Source organism: Phyllobates terribilis, unplaced genomic scaffold (assembly GCF_046119375.1).
Source record: "Phyllobates terribilis strain yellow unplaced genomic scaffold, ASM4611937v1 Scaffold_1__5_contigs__length_1240528914, whole genome shotgun sequence".
Taxonomy (NCBI): Eukaryota; Metazoa; Chordata; class Amphibia; order Anura; family Dendrobatidae; genus Phyllobates; species Phyllobates terribilis.
Genome location: NW_027362761.1, coordinates 854,868,268 through 854,888,438, shown reverse-complemented (window position 1 = coordinate 854,888,438; position 20,171 = coordinate 854,868,268). Strand labels below are relative to the sequence as shown.

General features: G+C 44.8%; 1 protein-coding gene across 2 annotated transcripts in view; it reads right to left on the bottom strand.

The window, feature by feature from the left end:
- The window catches only part of LOC141153611 (rap1 GTPase-GDP dissociation stimulator 1-A), a 128,708-nt gene extending 113,993 nt beyond the window's left edge, over nt 1-14,715 (bottom strand). The window contains exon 1 of one of the 2 annotated variants that reach the window (XM_073638572.1): nt 14,493-14,715. In XM_073638572.1, coding sequence (XP_073494673.1) covers nt 14,493-14,496 — 4 coding nt within the window. In that variant the 5' untranslated portion in view covers nt 14,497-14,715. The remainder of the gene's footprint in view (nt 1-14,492) is intronic. The other variant, XM_073638580.1, reaches the window with a different exon arrangement.
- Between the last annotated feature and the right edge of the window lie 5,456 nt (nt 14,716-20,171).

Here is a 20,171-nt window from a genome sequence, read left to right as displayed (position 1 = left end):
ACAAGTTGTGACTGTAAAGCTCCTGAGACACAAGGCAGACGCACAGGACTCTAAGGGTACGTTCCTACGATCCAGAGAGGCAGCAGTTTGGACTCAGCTCACCTGTGCTGCGTCCAAACCGCTGCGTTGTACAGTACAAGCACAGTGGATGGATTTATAGAAATCCCATGCCAACTGTGCTTCTATTTCACATTGCGTAAACTCACCGGTGGCGTGGCTTCACGAGCCGCAGCATGTTAATTTCCACAATAGAATGGATAGTATGCATTAAATCTGCATGGTTTAGTGAGAAAAAGCAGCTTTAACTGCGTGATTAGAACACAGCGAATATACGCTGAGTCCAAAGCGTTGCTACTTCCTGACCGTGGGAACGTAGCCTAAAACAAAGCAGGAACTCCATCACTCACCAACATGGACCATGGCGAGGCCCATCAAAGCTTTCAGCTAGAAACATAAAAAAAAAAAAACCACACACCAAATATGACATTATTTTGTACATCTAATAGAATGAGCATTAGCAGTATATATAGTTCTAAGTTTATAAACCTGATAAAGAAAAGCATAAAATAGTTCTAGCCATTTTTGACACTTCGGCTGGGACTATGCAGTGACTTTGGCGTGCGATCAAAGTTCACTAGGTGTTGCTGCTACATCGTAGTGCAATAAATTTGGTGGTATAGAGACCCCCAAGGGTACTGTGACAAGTAAGTCGCAAACAATCCAATTGCGTCTGATTTTTTGCAACTTGCTTGTTGCAGTACTTTTGGGGGGTCACTATGCCATGTACTGCACAGCGATGTAGCAGAGACATCAACTGATCGTTGGTCACATGACAAGTGTCATGGCCAAAGTCGCAGTGTAGCCCCGAGTCTTATGGTATAGCCATGTATAGGTGCATGTCCACCTCTAACCCAAATTCCCTGATCAATAGCTGCATTTTCTACATTTTCCCACTTGACTCTCTCCATAACTCATATGCTGCATTTATTTGCATTTGTGGAAATGGCAGACTTTTTACTGTGATTTGAGAGTAAAGGGATAGCAGACTGATAACCAAACATTCAGCATTACAGTTCAATTCATCAAAAAACCTGCCTAAGTATCAGACGTACCCATGATGTTACTGTATCATTTCAGGTCATGAGATCCAGAGTCAGGCTGGGACTTCTAGCAGTAATATGGCTGACAAAATACAGCTGTGATAATGTTGTGTGAATTAGGCCTAAAGGAATACTATAATATACCATGGTCTCATCTTGGACAGTGACTCCGTGTGCCCATATGCAGGCAGCTTTAGTTGCTGAATACAATTTTGCAGAAATCCAATGTGATGTCTTCTTAGCTTGCAAAAAAAAAAAAAAAAAAAGATTAAAAGGGATAAGGATGTAATCTCTGTTTATGAAGCCTGAGAGGGGATGTCGTGCAGGCCGATGCTCAGCAAAACAGATTTCAAAACGGTTTGTGAATTAGAGTATAAAGATCACGGATATTGTATGTGTGTTGCCTGTAACCAGAAAACACTGTACTTAAGGAAAAACTTTAAACCACAATTTACATATGAGAGCACACTTCCCCCTACTTATGTTGCACTGCTACCAGGTTATACAGCATTTTCTTCTAAATTTATATCTAAAGAGAAGTCAGAATGCTTCTAGCTTCCTTTTACCAGTGAATGACATAATAAGGGAGCAGCACAGATAGGCCAGTTCACAGAGGAGGTTTTAATGCAGTGTTTTGCTGAACGAACACGAACACACACTATATAAAAAGACACATATGCATGTTTTTCTCAATATCTGACATGAAATCAAAATAAACATTTCTGGTTTTAGGTCAATTAAGATTACCATAATTTTTAATATTTGCCAAATGACAGAGAATGTTTTAATGCATTTTTATAACTTACTGCTAAGTCAGAAGTTTACATATACTAAGATTGCTATGCCTTTAACCCCTTTACCCCCAAGGTGGTTTGCACGTTAATGACCAGGCCAATTTTTACAATTCTGACCACTGTCACTTTATGAGGTAATTACTCTGGAACGCTTCAACGGATCCCCCTGATTCTGAGAGTGTTGTTTCGTGACATATTGTACTTCATGATTGTGGTAAAATTTCTTCGATATCACTTGCGTTTATTTGTGAAAAAAACGGAAATTTGGCGAAAATTTGTAAAATTTTGCAATTTTCAAAATTTGAATTTTTATGCCCTTAAATCAGAGAGATATGTCACACAAAATAGTTAATAAATAATATTTCCCACATGTCTACTTTACATCAGCACAATTTTGGAACCAACATTTTTTTTCGTTAGGAAGCTATAAGGGTTAAAAGTTGAGCAGCGATTTCTCTTTTTTCCAACAAAATTTACAAAACCATTTTTTTAGGGACCACATCACATTTGAAGTGACTTTGAGGGGTCTTTATGACAGAAAATACCCAAAAGTGACACCATTCTAAAAACTGCACCCCTCAAGGTGCTCAAAACCACATTCAAGAACTTTATTAACCCTTCAGGTGCTTCACAGGAATTTTTGGAATGTGGAAGAAAAAAATTAACATTTAACTTTTTTCACAAAAATGTTACTTTAGACCCAATTTTTTTTATTTTTGCAGGGGTAACAGGAAAAATGGACCCCAAAATTTGTTGTGCAATTTCCCCTGGGCACGCAGATACCCCATATGTGGGGAAAAAACACTGTTTGGGTGCACGGCAGGGCTCGGAAGGGAAGGAGCGTCATTTGACTTTTTGATTGTAAAATTTGCTTGAATAATTAGCGGACGCCATGTTGCATTTGGAGAGCCCCTGAAGTGCCTAAACAGTGGAAACCCCCCACAAGTGACCCCATTTTGGAAACTAGACCCCCCAATGCACCTATCTAGATGCATAGTGAGAACTTGTAACCCCTAGGTGCTTCACAAATTGATTCGTAAAAATGAAAAAGTATTTTTTTTTCCCACTTTTTCATTTTTACAAATCAATTTGTGAAGCACCTGAGGGTTCCAAGTGCTCACTATGCATCTAGATTGGTGCCTTGGGTGGTCTAGTTTCTAAAATGGGGTCACTTGTGGGGGAGCTCCAATGTTTAGGCACACAGGGGCTCTCCAAACGCAACATGGTGTCCACTAACAATTTGAGACGATTTTCCATTCAATTTGTTAACGGACACCATGTCGCGTTTGGAGAGCCCCTGATGTGCCTAAACAGTGGAGCTCCCCCACAAGTGACCCCATTTTGGAAACTATACCCCTCAAGGATTGTATTAAGGGGTATAGTGAACGTTTTGAACCCAGAGGTACGACACAGAATTTGATAACATTAGGTCATCATATTGAATAAGTTGTCATTACTCGAGCGCAAGTGCTCGCTACTTGAGTTTGCATCGGGTACTCAGGTATGCACCATGTATCACGGGTGCTCAAGTGAAATGCTCGAGTCCCCGTCCGCATGTTTCACGGTTATTAGACACCCCAAAAAAACATGCGGGGATCGCTCGTGCATGGCAGGCAATCCCCGCAAGGTTTTTTTGGCCTCGAAGCATATGAGGCGGAGACTCGAGCACCCGCGATACTCAGTGCATACCCGAGCACCCGATGCAAACCCAAGTAGCGAGCACTTGCGCTCAACACTAGTCGCCATATCATTTTTTTTTTTTTTTTACTTTTGAAAAAAAAAAAAAACAACCCCAACCCTAACATTAGCACAACCCCAACCCCAGCCCTAGCGTTTATTTTTTACGCCGTTCCTCGTGCGGTATAAGTGATGAGATTACTTTATTCTTCGGGTCGGTGCGATTACAGTGATACCAGAATCATATCGGGTTTTTATGATTGACAGCTGTCACACTAAAAGACACATTTTGTAAAATCTAGTTTTTGCATCGCCATATTTTGGCCGACAGTCATGTGACGGCTTGTTTTTTGCGGGATGAGTTGACGTTTTTATTGGTGCCATTTTCAGGCACGTGACATTTTTTGATCGCTTTCTATTCCTATTTTTGGGAGGCAGAATAAACAAAAACCAACAATTCAGGAATTGTGTTTTTTTACATTTTTTTTATTCTGCTCCGGGTGTGGTAAAATTGATAAGGTAGCTTTATTCTTCGGGTCAGTACGTTTACAGCGGTACCACATTTAGATCGTTTTTTATGTTTTGGCGCTTTTACACAGTAAAAGCTATTTTATAGAAAAAATTATTCTTTTGCATCGCTTTATTCTCAGAGCTGTAACTTTTTGATTTTTCAGATGATGGAGCTGTATGGTGGCTTGTTTTTTGCGGGACGAGATGACGTTTTCAGCGGTACCATTTTTATTTATATTCGTCTTTTTGATCACGTGTTATTCCATTTTTTATTTGGCGGTATGATGATAAAGCATTGTTTTTTGCTTTGTTTTTTTTTTTTTTTTTTTTTTTTACCGTGTTCACTGAAGGGGTTAACTAGTGGAACAGTTTTATAGGCCAGGTCATTACGGACGCGGCGATACCAAATATGTGTACTTTTATTGTTTGTTTGGTTTTTTTTCAGAATAATATTTATTGATGGGTACATTATATTTTTATTTTTAGTGGATTATTTTTTATTTTTTTTTTTAATATTTAAAAAAAAATTTTTATTTTTATTTTTTTTTTCACTTTTTGGAAGTTTTTTTACTTTTATACTTTGTCCCACTATGGGACTTTCACTTTTTTTATTCTGATCGCCTGCACAGCATAGGGATGGAGCACCATCCCTGTGCTATGCAGGCAGTCAGCGCTGGACAGGGAGAAGATAGTTTGGAGATGCACTGCGCATGTCCAAACAATCTTCCTGCTGTCTGGTGACCCGGATGTTGTCATGACGACATCGGGTCGTCATGGCAACACCCGGGAAGCCGCGGCAGACAGCGCTGGAGGCCGGAAGAGGAGGCGAGTATACCGATCACCTCCCCTTGCCACCGCAATGCTGCAATCGACTTCGGTCGCAGCATTGCGGGGGTTAATGTGCTGGGAGCGGTGCAGGACCACTCCCCGCACATAGTATCGGGTGTCAGCTCAGACAATCAGCTGACACCCGGCGGTGATCGCGCCCGCACAGCCTGTGTGCGCACGCGATCGCGATGAAGTACTAATACGGGTCAGGCTCTTAAAGCCCAGGGCACTGACGCGTATTAGTACGTCATGGGCTTTAAAGGGGTTAAACAATTCTGGACTGCCCATATGATGATGTCATGTGTTTGGAAGCTTCTGATAGGGTTTTTCTTTTTTTGGCAACATCTGAGTTAATTAGAGACACACCTGTGAATGTATTTTAATCCACACCTGACACACACTGCTTCTTTGTGTAGCATCATGGGAAAGTCTAAACAAATCAGTCAAGATATCAGGAAGAGAATTGTGGACTGGCACAAGTCTGGCTCATCCTTGAGTACAATTTCAAGATGCCTAAAGGTGCCCTGTTCATCTGTGCAAACAATTATACGCAAGTACAAACAAGATGGGAATGTCCAGCCATCATACTGCTCAGGAAGGAGATGGATTCTATGTCCCAGAGATGAACGTGCTTTCGTCTGACATGTGCATATCAACCCAAGGACAAAAGCAAAAGACCTTGAGAAGATGATGGCGGAAGCTGGTAAGATTGTGTGAATATCCAGTGTGAAACGAGTACTTTATCAACATGGGCTGAAAGACCACTCTGCCAGGAAGAAGCCATTACTCCAAAAGAAACATAAAAAGACAGATTAATGTTTGCAAATGCACACAGGAACACAGACCTTAAATTTTTGGAGACATGTCCTGTGGTCTGATGAAACTAAAAAGGGAGGAAAGAGGGAGAAGCTTGGAAGCCTAAGAACACCATCCCAACTGTGAAACACAGGGTTGGCAGCATAATGTTGTCTTGCAGCAAAGCAACCCCACATCAGCCAGGAAGTTAAAACTTGGGTGGAAATGGGTCTTCCAAATGGACAATGACCCAAAGCATTCTGCCAAAATGGTAAAGTGACTTAAGGATAACAAAGTCAATGTTTTGGAGTGGCCATCACAAAGCCCTGATCTCAATCCTATGGAAAATTTATGGGCAAAGCTGAAAGGCAGGTGCGAGCAAGGCGACCTACAAACCTGGATCAGTTACACCAGTTTTGTCAGAAGGAATGGGCCCAAATTTCAACTATTGTGAGAAGCTTGTGGAAGGATATCTGAAACATTTGACCCAAGTTATTCAGTTTAAGGGCAATGGTACCAAATACTAATGAAATGTATGTAAAATGTTGACTTTGCAGCAAGTAATACTCTCATCTCTCATTATTTGGGCATTTGGCAAATATTACAAATTATGGTAATCCTAGTTGACCTAAAACGGGAAAAATTTATTCTGATTTCATGTCAGATTTTGAGAAAAACATGCATGTGTGTCTTCTAATATACTGTATGTAAACTTCTGGTTTCAAATTATATTATATTCTACCACCAAATCAATAAACATCTCAGCAGTTAGTGTATCTGGAATATAGACTAGAGCAGGGGTCTCAAACACGCGGCCCGCGGGCACACAGACCCCGTAACGATCGTGGCCCTCTCCAGCAGCCGCCGACATCAGCGCTGTAATGCAGTGTATTGCAGCGCAGAGACCGACTCTCTGCACAGCAATATCAGTGCCAGCAGCCTGCCTATCAGGCAATGCACTGCACTATAGCGCTGATGTCGTCGGCTGCTGGAGAGAGACGCGATCGTTACGGGGTCTATGTGCCTGCGGGCCACAGGTGAAGAAAGGACGCCGAGGGAACGGAGGACAGGTGAGAATCTTTTTTTTTTTCTCGGTCATGTGAAATACACCACAGGGGACCCTGTGCGCAGTATTTGGGGGGACGGGGACCCTGTGCACAGTATTTGGGGGGACGGGGACCCTGTGCACAGTATTTGGGGGGGCCATGTCTGCAGTTATGGGGGACCTGGATGGGAGGCCATGTCTGCAATTATGGGGGACCTGGATGGGAGACCATGTCTGCAAGATGAGGACCAGTTCAAAAGGTGTATAGAAAATAAAATGGTATTACTAAAAATGTCACTTTGTCATGCAAATAATGCGGCCCCCCAAATTAAATGTTTTTCCATGTACGGCCCATATGCCCAGCTGAGTTTGAGACCCCTGGACTAGAGAAACCCAGTAACCATTCATTAGGCTACCCCACACCATAATCCTGGGATTAGGACTGGTGTGATGTGCTCTCGTGAAGGCCTCTTCATGGTGTTACCCACGTCTCCAGACTATTAGTGCGTCCAAGACAAAAGTCAAAATCATCGCTGAAGATAAACCTCCATTTTAGCCTACTTTTGAGACTATTAGTAGAAGGTAAATTAGGAAGACCACTGGACCTGCTAAAGCCAATAAGATGACTGCCTAGAACCTTACAAGCATATTTCCATATGAAACAGCTGGCAAAAGACAGTCTGGCACATGTTTGAGTGGCTCCACTATATAATTGGTGTTCTGCCATATTTACAAATTATGAGACATTGTTACTGCTTAGATACATTGAGAGACTTTTCTATCAGACATCTCTTATAATAACAATATTTCCGACATCAGAACTTATTCCGGCACCATCAATGATGCCAGGAGAGCTGGTTGTACAACTCCTTACACTTTTCTCGCAGCTTTCTATAGCTACGCAACAAGAAGTGGCCCTGCGACTACTACTTTTAGTTTTTGAAGCTTTACCATTGCAGCATTCAGCAATTCTGTGTCCAAAAAAACCTACATATCTAAGTGGTGATTTTAAGATGCCTTTTATTGCTACTTTTACTCTTACATACTGTAATTAACAGATATTTTGGAAGGAAAAAAGCAAAACCAGCACAGGAAGCTTTTCTCAAAACACCCAAAACAGATGGACAAGCAACACATTGAGAAATAACAAAATTCTGAGCCTAGATTCTGCCCTTTAGGACTTTGGAGAATGAGTTTTATGGTTCTCATTGGTCAATTTACGTTGTGGATTTTTGTTGTTGTAGATAAGTTTAACAAAATTTCATCCACATACAATATTGGTACTGTAACATGCAGAGAAAAATCCAAAGTATATCCATTCTGTGTGAACTTACCCTTAAAAGGGAATCTGTCACCACTTTGCAGATATCAGACCTCTACTATGGGCCATACAGGTATGAATAGATTACTTTTCTATACCCTGTATGCCCATAGGAGAGGTCGGATATCTCCAAAGTGGTGACAGATTCCCTTTAAAAGAGGGTGTCTCGAATTAACATATTGATGGCCTATCAGTAGGATAGGTATTCATATAAGATTGGTGGATTTGACACCAGGCACCACCAATGATCAGCGGTCATGTGTAAGTAATGTATGGAGCGGAATACAGCAGCCTCACACATTGCTTAGTGGCCGCTGCCGAGTATTAAAATTTATCTTTGACTTGAAAAGTTAATAAACTGCAGCACTCTGCCATATTTACCCCAAAATCCAGTACTCTACATTGGAAGTTACTGCAGTTTTGGCAGTGGCTGGTAAACTATGTACGGAGCTGTACATTGCTTATATTGGACCCTTCCAAAACGGATATTAGCTATTTGGTGATACGATGTCGGAGCTCCACGGATTCTACAGAGAGGTCACCAATATGTTAGGATCAGACAACCATTTCAAAAGCTTAAAAAAAAAAAAAAAAAAAAAAGGAAGAACTCCCATTGACTTGTGAGAAATCCATCATCGATCATTAGAATCCTCTTTTCCCATCTGTTTTATCATAAGCTAGAAAATATTCTCTTACCAGAATGTACTCTATGCACATAGCTGTCGAATATTATGGATCAATAGCTTTAAGTTTCCAAGAAAAGAGGACATTGTGGCATGCGGCACAGCATGTGATATTGAAGAAGTGTGCTTACAAATCCAAAACGCATCAAAGTACAAGAAGATATTGCAGAAACCATTCACATGTTACCAAACAATGCCTTACAAATATTACTTCTCATCATAATGCAAAAGAAAACCGGTGGCCAAATCTGCATTAAGATCCACTAGCTATAAGAACGTGGTGATTTCACTGCAGTAACAGCCACAAATACAGCTCCTTTAGGGCGGCCATATACATTACACAAACTGGCCAACCAACCATCTAATGAGTATGTAGGGGGAATAAACATGGCAGATTTTTAGGGGAAAAAAGGATTAGGCATATTGGCTTGCAACATGCCGAATCCTTCTGTTCTCAAGGGAGATATGAAGACCCCCAGAGCGGTCGTTCTTATCATGGTAAACACAAACAGGCTGAGATGTACCAAGCATGCATGAGTAACAGAAAGAAAAGGCAGAATAGCTGCTGGTGAACAAGCGATGGGATGACCACTAAGATGTATGGCCATCTTTAATAGAAACACTTAAGATTCAATATATACATCTGCCACTAGATTTTCTTATGTTGGCCTTTAAGCCACCTCTTCCATGGGCAGAGGTTTTGTCTCCTTTAGCGTCATTTACCGTATTTTTCAGACTATAAGACGCACTGTTTTCCTCCAAAATTTTGGAGGAAAATGGGGGGTGCATCTTATAGTCCGAATGTTGGGGGGTGTATATTTATGTGGGGTGTGAGGGGAGTGGTATTGGTGGACGAGCGGGGCACAGGAGGCAGCAGCCGAGCGCTGCAGCCTACACTGTCCCCGCTGCTAAAGAAAATGAATATTCACTGCTCCCCACGCCCATGGGGCGTGGGGAGCACCGAATATTCATGCTCCTTAATAGCGGTATACAGTGTAGCCGCGCTGCGGCTGCTGCCGGCTATCTCCTGTGCCCACTGTTAAAGGACATGAATATTCAACCTCTCTCCTCGCCCATGGGCGTGGGGAGGGGGTGAATATTCATGCCCTTTAATGAGCGGGCACAGGAGATAGCCGGCAGCAGCTGTTGCCGGCTATGAAGGAGAGTGAAGTCACTGCTCCCCGCGCACACAGTCCCGGCGTGGGGAGCAGTGACTTCCGGCAGCTGATCTCTCCATGTGAGCCGCGCATGGCAGTGATGTCATGTGCGACTCACATGGAGAGATCAGTGCAGGTAGACAAGACGCAGAGCTGGACGAGAGAGAAGAAAGGTTAGTAGGAGTGTTTATTTTTTTTTTTAATGTGCAGCATGATGGGGATGAGGGGTGCCATGCATACCAGGACAGGGATGAGGACCACGTATAAAAGGAAGGTGGCGGCATATATGCCAGGATGGGGGATATTTTCAGAATTGGGGGACATTACCCCTATACCAGTGTCAGCAGAAGACCCCCTCCCCCTTAAAAGTGCATCATGACCACATTTTTTGCTTAAATTTTTATTTTTTTAATTTTCCTCCTCTAAAACCTAGGTGCGTCTTATGGTCCAGTGCGTCTTATAGTCCGAAAAATACGGTACCTGGGACAAACCTCAGCACCATATGAAACCAATTATCGCTAGTGTGCTTGTGCCATATGCGGCCTACTAACAAGGATTTTGATATCAGCAGAAAAGATGCAATCATTTTTGATCAGCGGACATGTTTAGTCAAGAACCAATGCTTGCATGAAGGGGTTCTTCCGCCTGATTAGCCTTTGCACCTGCATGCCTTAGGAACGGCCAATATTTCAGCGTAGCCATACTGTACATTTATGAAGAAGTGAGACATGCATTAAACACAGCAGAGAGTATAAGCTTATGGCCCATGGACACAATAAGAAGCAACCATTAAAAAAAAAAAAAAGAAAAAAAAAAAGAGGATGAGGTCTACCAATGACAAGACGTATTGTTCGCTTCCAAAGAAGTGCAATTTTCATTCACTTTTCCCATTATCGAGAACAGTGCTGTGAAACCTGAGATACAGGACAGATATTGGGTGTTAAACAATATTTCCTAAAATTCCACATTGCCACCGCTAATGAAGTTACCAAAGCCCAGAAAAAAAACAAAAAAGGAAAAACCACTTAAATCCTGGGCACTAAATAGATACTGCTTGTAATATGTTCATTTAAATGAATGTACAGTAATAATTATAATTTATTTATTTCTATACTGCCAACATATACCACAGCACTTTACACTTTAGAGGTGACTTGTACAGACAATAAAAGACATTACAGAATAACAATCACATAAATCAACAGATACCAGGAGGAGAGAGGGCCCTGCTCGCAAGCTTACAGTAATATTCCGCTCATCATACAGACACCAACACCTAAAATCTAATACATTTCTACATTTTGTAGTCTTATAAATGTATAAACTATAAAATTCCACAAACTATAAACATCACTATAGGCACCGTAGTGCACATAGCCCATAGTAGGCTTCAGACCACTATGTAGTGATTACAGCAACGTTTCGGGTTATGTACCCTTCATTAAGATTCCTGGAGCTTAGGGCGGTATGAGCCCACTAGAGCTGTCTGTGCTGTATACATACCACGTGTGTCTACTGACTTCTACACCACGTTCCAAATTATTATACAAATTGGATTGAAGTGTCATAAAGATGTCATTTTTTGTTTTTTGACAAACTCATGGATGGTGTTGGGTCTCACGGCTCTTTGGATCACCGAAAACGATCTCAAACACCTGTGATAATTAGTTTCCCAGGTGAGCCCAATTAAAGGAAAACTACTTAAGAACAATGTTACATATTGTTAAGCAGGCCACAGGTTTCAAGCAACATGGGAAAGAAAAAGGGATTGCTCTGCTGACAAACCGCAGCAAATAGTGCAATATCTTGGACAAGGTATGAAAACATTAGATATTTCACAAATACTTAAGCATAATCATCGTACTATGAAGATATTTATGGCTGATACAGAGCACAGATGGGTTTTTGCAGATAAAAGCATAATGAGGAAGGTTTCTGCCAGACAAATTCAGCGGCTTAAGAGTAGCTGATAAAATACCATTACAAAGCAGCAAACAGATATTTGGAACTGCTGATGCCTCTGGAGTCCTACGAATCTCAAGGTGTAGGATCCAAAAATCACTATTTGGACACCTCAAACAGTGCTCACAAGCAAAATCGGTTGCAGTGGGCCCAGACATACATGAAGACTAAATTTAAAACAGTCTTGTTTACTGATGAGTGCCGTGCAACCCTGGATGATCCAGATGGATGGAGTAGTGGATGGTTGATTGATAGCCAGAATGTCCCAACATGGCTGTGACGTCGGCAAGGAGGTGGCAGAGTCATGATTTGGGATGAAATATTGGGAAGAGAACTGGTAGGTCCTTTAGGGGCCCTGCAGGTGTGAAATGACCACTGACTGACCACTTTCTTCCATGGTACTAAAAGAAGAATCGTGCAATCCATAGCAAAATCATCTTATGCTGCAAAGAATACCTCTGCGTTATTGGCTGCTATGGGCATAAAAGGGGAGCAATCTATGGGTGGCCACCATCCTCCGCTGTCCTCAACCATATTGAGAACCTTTGGAGTATCCTCAAGCAAAAGATCTATGAGGGTGGGAGGCACATCAATACAGCAGCTCTGGGAGGCTATTGTGACATCCTGCAAAGAAATTCAAGCAGAAACTATCCAAAAACTCACAAGTTCAATGGATACAAGAATTGTGAAGGTGATATCAAATAAGGGGTCCTATGTTAGCATGTAATTAGGCCTGTTAAGATGCTTTTGATTTCAGTAAATGTGACATCTTAATGCTGCAACTTCTACAAATTATGCAGAAACTCTGCATAATAAATTGGAACAGTTTGAGGTTTTAGTTTTGAAAGACATACTTTTATCATTGGGAGGTTTGTCCAATAAAATGTGATTTATACACTATGGCTATGTTCACACACGTTGTGTTTTGCAGCAGATTTTTATGAAAATTTTCAGCTGCATTTTGCAGGACCAGCAAAGTCTATGAGAAACCAGAATTCTCTGTTCACACATTGCTTTTTGTTTGCTGCCTATTTTCTGCCTTGCTTGCGTATTTGGAAAATAGAGCATGTCACTTCTTTCAGCGTTTCTGCAGCAGAAAACACCTGTGTATTTGCTGCGTTTTTTTCAGCCATAGGAAGTAATAATGGGTGGTCAAAAATGCGCAGCAAATACGCACGCTTTTTTACGCAGCCGTTTTCCTGCCAGATAAAAGTTAGCAGCAGAAAAATACAACGTGTGTGAACATAGCCTGATGGTTGATGATTTGAACATTATACTGACTCACTTGTATTGACCATTTAGGAAGATCAGAGAAAAATAGTATTTGATAATGATTCATAATAATTTGGAATGTGATATATAAGTGCTACATATGTACCTGGTCCTCTGCCATAAAAAAATACCTAAAAAAAAATAAAGTGATTGGCACACTGTAGCTAGAGAGAACAGATTTTGGATTAGCGTCAGATGTTTGAGGTTTCGCCTGTCATTTAGGCTACATACACATGCAGGGCCGCTCAGCGGCAGAAAACTACGAAGGTCCGGAACCGCTGCAGCCGTTTATCGGATGTTTACACCTATTATGTAAATTGAGGGTTTTTTGTGTTTTTATCGGTGCAGCTTTTTTCTCTTTTTAGTATGTCAAGGCTTAAGTAAAGCGGCTTTATTTTTGATACTTTCTGGAATTTGGCTGTGACAAAACTTTAATGTTACAACCATCTGTGGACATGCGCAGAGGAAAAGCACTAAAAACACATGTGCGTTTTTTACCTGCAGATTTTCGGCACAAAGTGCAAGAGAAATAGACATGCTGCAAGCTGACATCATGCTGATTGACAGCCAGCTCCCCGCTGCCTAACTGCGGGGATCCGGCTGCCAATCAGCATGACGTCAGCAGTCACGCTCCATTGACAAATGTAAAAAAAGAACGCACCGAATCAGAATATTAAGATTTTAGGAAAATAATAGTTCATAGGCGTTGGATCAGAGATAAAAGGTACTAGCGGTGCTTCATCAATACATGTAGCAACTATAACTGCTGCTAGCAGCGCCACTTTCCCTAGGGTGCTTCTGGGCATGACGGGTCCAACTGCTGAACCCCCATAGTATTAGTCGTTATAAATGGGGGCACAGAGGACAAGCATGCAGTCACATTATTGGCGATACTCTGCCAGGAGAGGTTTACATGTATCCGTGTGCCACCCAGTGGTTGTGATGTGTTATGCAGCCTGTCAATATTATGTATTGAATTTGTATGATAAGAAAGTGGGAGTCAATGATCACTGAAAGTGACAGTACGGTGGGGTCAAGCTGTCTGCTCCGACTAATAGGGGGAGAACCGGAGCTAGGATGCTTTATGGGAGATTCAGTAAGACAGACGGGTGATCAGATCTGGACAGACGGAAAAATCTGAGGAATTAGAAGGAAAGAAGGGGGCAGTAGGCACAGGGCTGATTTCTTGTACCATCTGTATGGGTGCCATGCACGTAAGCAAGCAATGCCTCCCCAGAGGTGCCATGCTAATAGACACACACACATACATACACGAGCAGCCTGCCTATCCCGTCCTCCATCCAGCACACACACTGCCTGTCATCCAGTGCATGCCTCCTGCACTCACCCATGCTTGTGCTGCTGCCACCCCCGGTCCCTGTGTTCTCCGGTGGTAGGTGGGCTCTGCCTGCCGCCGCTTGTGCCCGGGTCTATGGAGGGGTATCTGTGGGGACCCTGGCGACACCCGGCGCTAATACTCGAGTCACCGCGAGATCTATGGAGCGCTCAGGTTCTGTGCTGGAGGAGGGGCGGGGCCTGGGTTATGAGCGCGCCTGCGCACTACACAGGTACAGTGCCCAGCTTCAGCCCCACCCTGCTGTGCAGCTGCTGCCATCGGTATTGGCATGGGCAGAGCATGGCAGTGCGTGTGTGGTGTGATGGGGCAGCGTGCTTTACAGTACACAGGTATTCTCAGCCTCCCAGTTGGCTCTCCTCATGCTTTGGTTTGTAAGGAAAATGCCAGGCAGGATGCTGAGAGCTTGTCATGTGCTCCACTCCGGTACATGGAGGGCGACTTCTAAAAAATGTGCTTCTAATGGAAAAACATTTGTTTTAATGGCAGGGAACGCCAAAACCATGGGGAGCCCGTGCCACATAGGGACTGGTGAGCGGCAGGTATACTGTATAAGGAGGGCATGTGCACAAGACGAGCCGCAACCAGCCACGCCACCACGACCAGCCATGCCGCCATGCTACCACCACGACCAGCTGTACCTCCACGACCAGCCATGCCGCCACAACCAACCACGCCACCACGACCAGCCGTGCTGCCATGCTACCACCACGACCAGCCGCGCCTCCACAACCAGCCGTGCTGCCACCAGCCATGCCGCCACGACCAGCTGCGCCACAACCAGCCACGCCACCACGACCAGCCGTGCTGCCATGCTACCACCACGACCAGCTGCGCCTCCACAACCAGCCGTGCCGCCACCAGCCACCACGACCAGCCGCGCCACCAGCCATGCCACACCAGCCATGCCACCACCACCTTTACACTAGACAGCATGCAGGAATCACTTTGGAAATCGCTTTATTTTTTAGCATGGAGATTAGCAGAATAATTGTGACTTGTCCTTTGCATACCAGTTTAGGGCAGCTCTGCCAACATGGGCACAGCCAAGGATGGGGCGTGGGGACACCCATCAAGATCGTCAAAAGTGACCACGGTTCTTACACTAGAAATGTAACTACAGACTGGAATGACGTTCCCGGTGACACGCACAACACTGAGAAGGTGAACCGACCAAGTGGCGTGTGCCTCCTAATGAATTCCACACAACGGCGCGGGGCAGCAGCCGTGGGCAAGGCACTCGTCTTCTCCTGCAATGCCCCGACACATTACATGAAAGTGTGGGCCTTGTACCCGTGCAGGCTGCCTGTTGCCGGTGGTGTTGGACAGCTAGGACCTCAAGTTCCACAGTTAAATAAATGTGACTCCCGTTCTAAAACAGTCTTTACTGCATGGTAACTGGGTAAGGGGTAGCGGGTACAAAGTCTTATGGACGTTTCCTTTGTAATATAAAGCATGTTCACACACCGTAATCCTTCCTCTGTAGTCTACTCCAGGGCCGGTGAGGCACACTTTTTCGCCCTACTTTGTCACAGCCTAGCTTGTCGCCGCAGTCCTGATCAGCAAGTCTCTACTCAGCGGTTCCGCATCCTATTTCTTCCACTACTGGCGGACCCCACTAGCCCCACAAACTCAGTCCTGTTTAGGTCTGTTACCTTCAACGTTTAGCAAGGACCCCTTTAAAGTAGAAGGCCACACTGTCTCTTCGGTCACTTCAAGGTCTCGCTACTCCTTTGTCCCCTAGTCTCCTTTGCTGTAGTTCACTGACAATGGCCGTACTGCTCACAGACACTTCCTACCTAAACATCAACTTGCCCCTATCTGACTACTGTAGGGCGGCGGTGTTCACACCGTGCAGTAACTGAGGCAGTGACCCAAACAAGTCCAACATAAACAGCTTTTATTCAGTAACTCATGGGCAAACAGAAAGTCCTCCGGTTTGCAGCCGGGTTAACGCGAGTCCATAAACAATGGTTGCCGGGGGCAATGGCCGCGCCGGGCTGCTGAGAGCCTGACAGGTGCTGAGCCTTCCCAGGCGTGGGTTCAACCACCCTCAATCCTGCTGAGCTTTCCTGCTATGCTCCTAGCAGGTTCCACACAACCCCTCCTCATATCTACTCAACCATCCTCCTCCAAACCCCACTTCTCCACCATTACAGAAGGTCAAGTCTCCTCTTTACTCTCCAAATCACACCTCACCACCTGCGAACTTGACCCAATCCCATCCCACCTCATCACTAACCTCACCTCAGTCTTCATCCCAACCCTAACCCACCTCTTCAATCTATCACTAACAACCGGAGTCTTCCCCTCATGTTTCAAACACGCCGCAATCACACCCATCCTCAAAAAGCCCTCCCTTGACCCTTCCTCTCTGACCAGCTACCGCCCCATATCACTTCTCCCCTTTGCCTCAAAACTTCTAGAACAACATGTCCACCTTGAACTGTCCTCCCACCTCTCCTCCTGCTCCCTCTTCGACCGTCTACAATCTGGCTTCCGACCGCATCACTCGACTGAAACTGCCCTGACCAAAGTCACAAACGACCTACTAAATGCCAAATCCAAGCGACACTACTCCATCCTCCTCCTTCTGGACCTGTCATCTGCCTTTGACACAGTGGACCATTCCCTCTTACTCCAGATTCTCTCATCTCTTGGCATCACGGACTTGGCTCTATCTTGGATCTCCTCATACTTAACAGACAGGACATTCAGCGTCTCCCACTCACGCACCACCTCCTCATCTCGCCCCCTATCTGTCGGTGTCCCCCAAGGTTCAGTTCTAGGACCCCTGCTCTTCTCCATCTACACCTTCGGCCTGGGACAGCTCATAGAGTCTCACGGCTTTCAGTATCACCTCTATGCTGACGACACACAGATCTACCTCTCTGGACCCGATATCTCCTCCCTACTAACCAGAATCCCACAATGTCTGTCCGCCATCTCATCCTTCTTCTCCGACAGGTTTCTAAAACTCAACATGGATAAAACAGAGTTCATCATCTTTCCACCCTCTCATTCACATCCCCCATCTGACCTATCCATCAACATCAATGGCTGTTCACTCTCCCCAGTCCCACAAGCTCGCTGCCTTGGGGTAACCCTGGACTCTGATCTCTCCTTCAAACCACATATTCAAGCCCTTTCCACCTCCTGCCGACTCCAACTCAAAAACATCTCCCGGATCCGTGCATTCCTCAGCAAAGACTCTGCAAAAACACTAGTGCATGCCCTCATCATATCCCGCCTCGACTACTGCAACCTCCTGCTCCGTGGCATCCCTTCCAACACTCTTGCACCTCTCCAATCTATCCTAAACTCTGCTGCTCGACTAATCCACCTGTCCCCCCGCTATTCCCCGGCCTCTCCTCTCTGTCAATCCCTTCACTGGCTCCCTATTGCCCAGAGAATTCAGTTCAAAACTCTAACCATGGCATACAAAGCCATCCACAACCTGTCTCCCCCATACATCTGTGACCTAGTCTCCCGGTACTTACCTGCACGCAACCTCCGATCCTCACAAGATCTCCTGCTCTACTCTCCTCTTATCTCCTCCTCCCACACTCGTATACAAGATTTCTCCCGTGCTTCCCCCCTACTCTGGAACTCTCTACCCCAACATATCAGACTCTCGCCGACCGTGGAAACCTTCAAAAGGAACCTGAAGACCCACCTCTTCCGACAAGCCTACAACCTGCAGTAAACACCACTGCACGACCAGCTCTACCCTCACCTACTGTATCCTCACCCATCCCTCGTAGACTGTGAGCCCTCGCGGGCAGGGTCCTCGCTCCTCCTGTACCAGTCGCTGACTCGTTTTGTTAAGATTATGTAAATGCTTTTGTTATGTATATCCCTATCACATGTAAAGCGCCATGGAATAAATGGCGCTATAATAATAAATAATAAAATAATAATAATAACACTAATCCTTAGTGCAGGGATTTTAAAGGACCTGTGGCAAGAGCCACTGGAAAACCCGGGTTGGAGGGAGGAGGCCGCCCCACTGCCTACCTGTAGCCTCCTTCAAGAAATGAAGGCCCTGCCGGGTTTTACTAATCTGCCTTAGCCAGGTAGCCTGACCAGGTCAATGCTCACCTTCATTCCTGCATTGCAGCCGCAGCTGTGTCTGTTACTGCAATGCACTCCAATGGATTTAATAGGTCTCTGTACACATTCTGGGGGATATATAACGTCCCTCTTATAGGATCCCAGACACTGCCTCACACTACCTACATGAAGCAGTCACTTGCCCTAGCACTAAGCTCCTCCCACTATGGGCTAATCCTAAACATTAACTCCATCTTGCCCTAATGTTGCTACCTAACTACAGTCAACTATCTTATCCTACCTATTGTGTCTTAAGCCCTAAACTATGTCTTACCCTACACTTATCCTATACTGTACACTACACAAGACATAATACACAACGCGATTGGCATCTTCAGGTGTAGTAACGCGACAGTCATTGTCCACCACCCTTACATCTGCACACCCCTCAGTGACACTAGTGTGTGAAACGCCAGTCTTCACTCAGGTCCAATGCCTTTTACATGTGGCGAAACCGATAAGGTTTTCAAGAGGAAGAGGCTTTAGAAAATGCTGGCGTTTGTCATGAAGTATCTTTTTTTTAAGTCGTTTCTTGAGCGCTTTTTTGTTCATCGGAGGGTTTTTTTTTTTTAATAGAATAAGGCCACATTCACAACTCAGTATTTGTAAGCCAAAACCAGGAGTGAGTGATAAATACAAAAGTGGTGACGTGTTTCTATTATACTTTTCCTCCGATTGTCCCACTCCTGGTTTTGGCTTACAAATAATGAGGTTAAAAACTCACCTAATTCTCAACATGCGCGTGTGTGGCGCCCCTGCGGGTTCAGTTGCCACAGAGGTACTGCATCTCACCCAGAGGTGTGGTATCCCACTCTCAGGTAAGGAAGGAGTACTGCCCGGGACCCACACATTTGCATCCATTACACTTCAGGAGGGAAGGGCGAGATTGCTCCTAAGGGAAACCACAGTCCCTGGTCCCTAGCTGGAGGGTGGGAACCATGTAGTGGGTGTAGGTGGAGGAAGAAGTACAGGGGAGCACTTCAGCAGGAGTATAAAAAGGGGAGCCATCTTGGGAATAGTCAGAACAGTCAGAGAGGAGAAGTAGTGGGAGCAGGAGCTCTGCTCAGGGAAGAGGGCCTAGATTGAGAGGCCCAGGAGGAGAGACTGAAGAGGAAGGGAGCAGAGGAAGGCTCCAGGAGTGAGGGGATTCCAAGGGCAAAGCAAGTGCTGCAGGAGCGTGGAGGGATCAGGCCGCAGAGGGGACCGGCCCCTAAACTAGTGGAGAACTACAAGGCTCAGCTAAAGACCGGAAGCTTCTGCACTTTCAGGGTGTAGTTGCTCATAGCCGCAACTAAAATCGCCGAAAAGGTAGCCACACAGGATTCAGGGGACTGCAGGTTGCCCGCCAAAATCTGAGGTTACTGGCTTGGGACACTGGTTGCGAGGCACAGGGCAGGAGGGTGAGAGCCAGCGCAGGAAGACGACCGAGGAAGGCACACAGACTGGGGTCCCGTTATGTACTCCTGAAACACCTGGGAGTTTGCTGAACCCCTGCCTTGGTAAACACAGGACGGCGTGGGAGGTTACCCTGGCGCTGGGAACCTGGAATGCAACAACTGT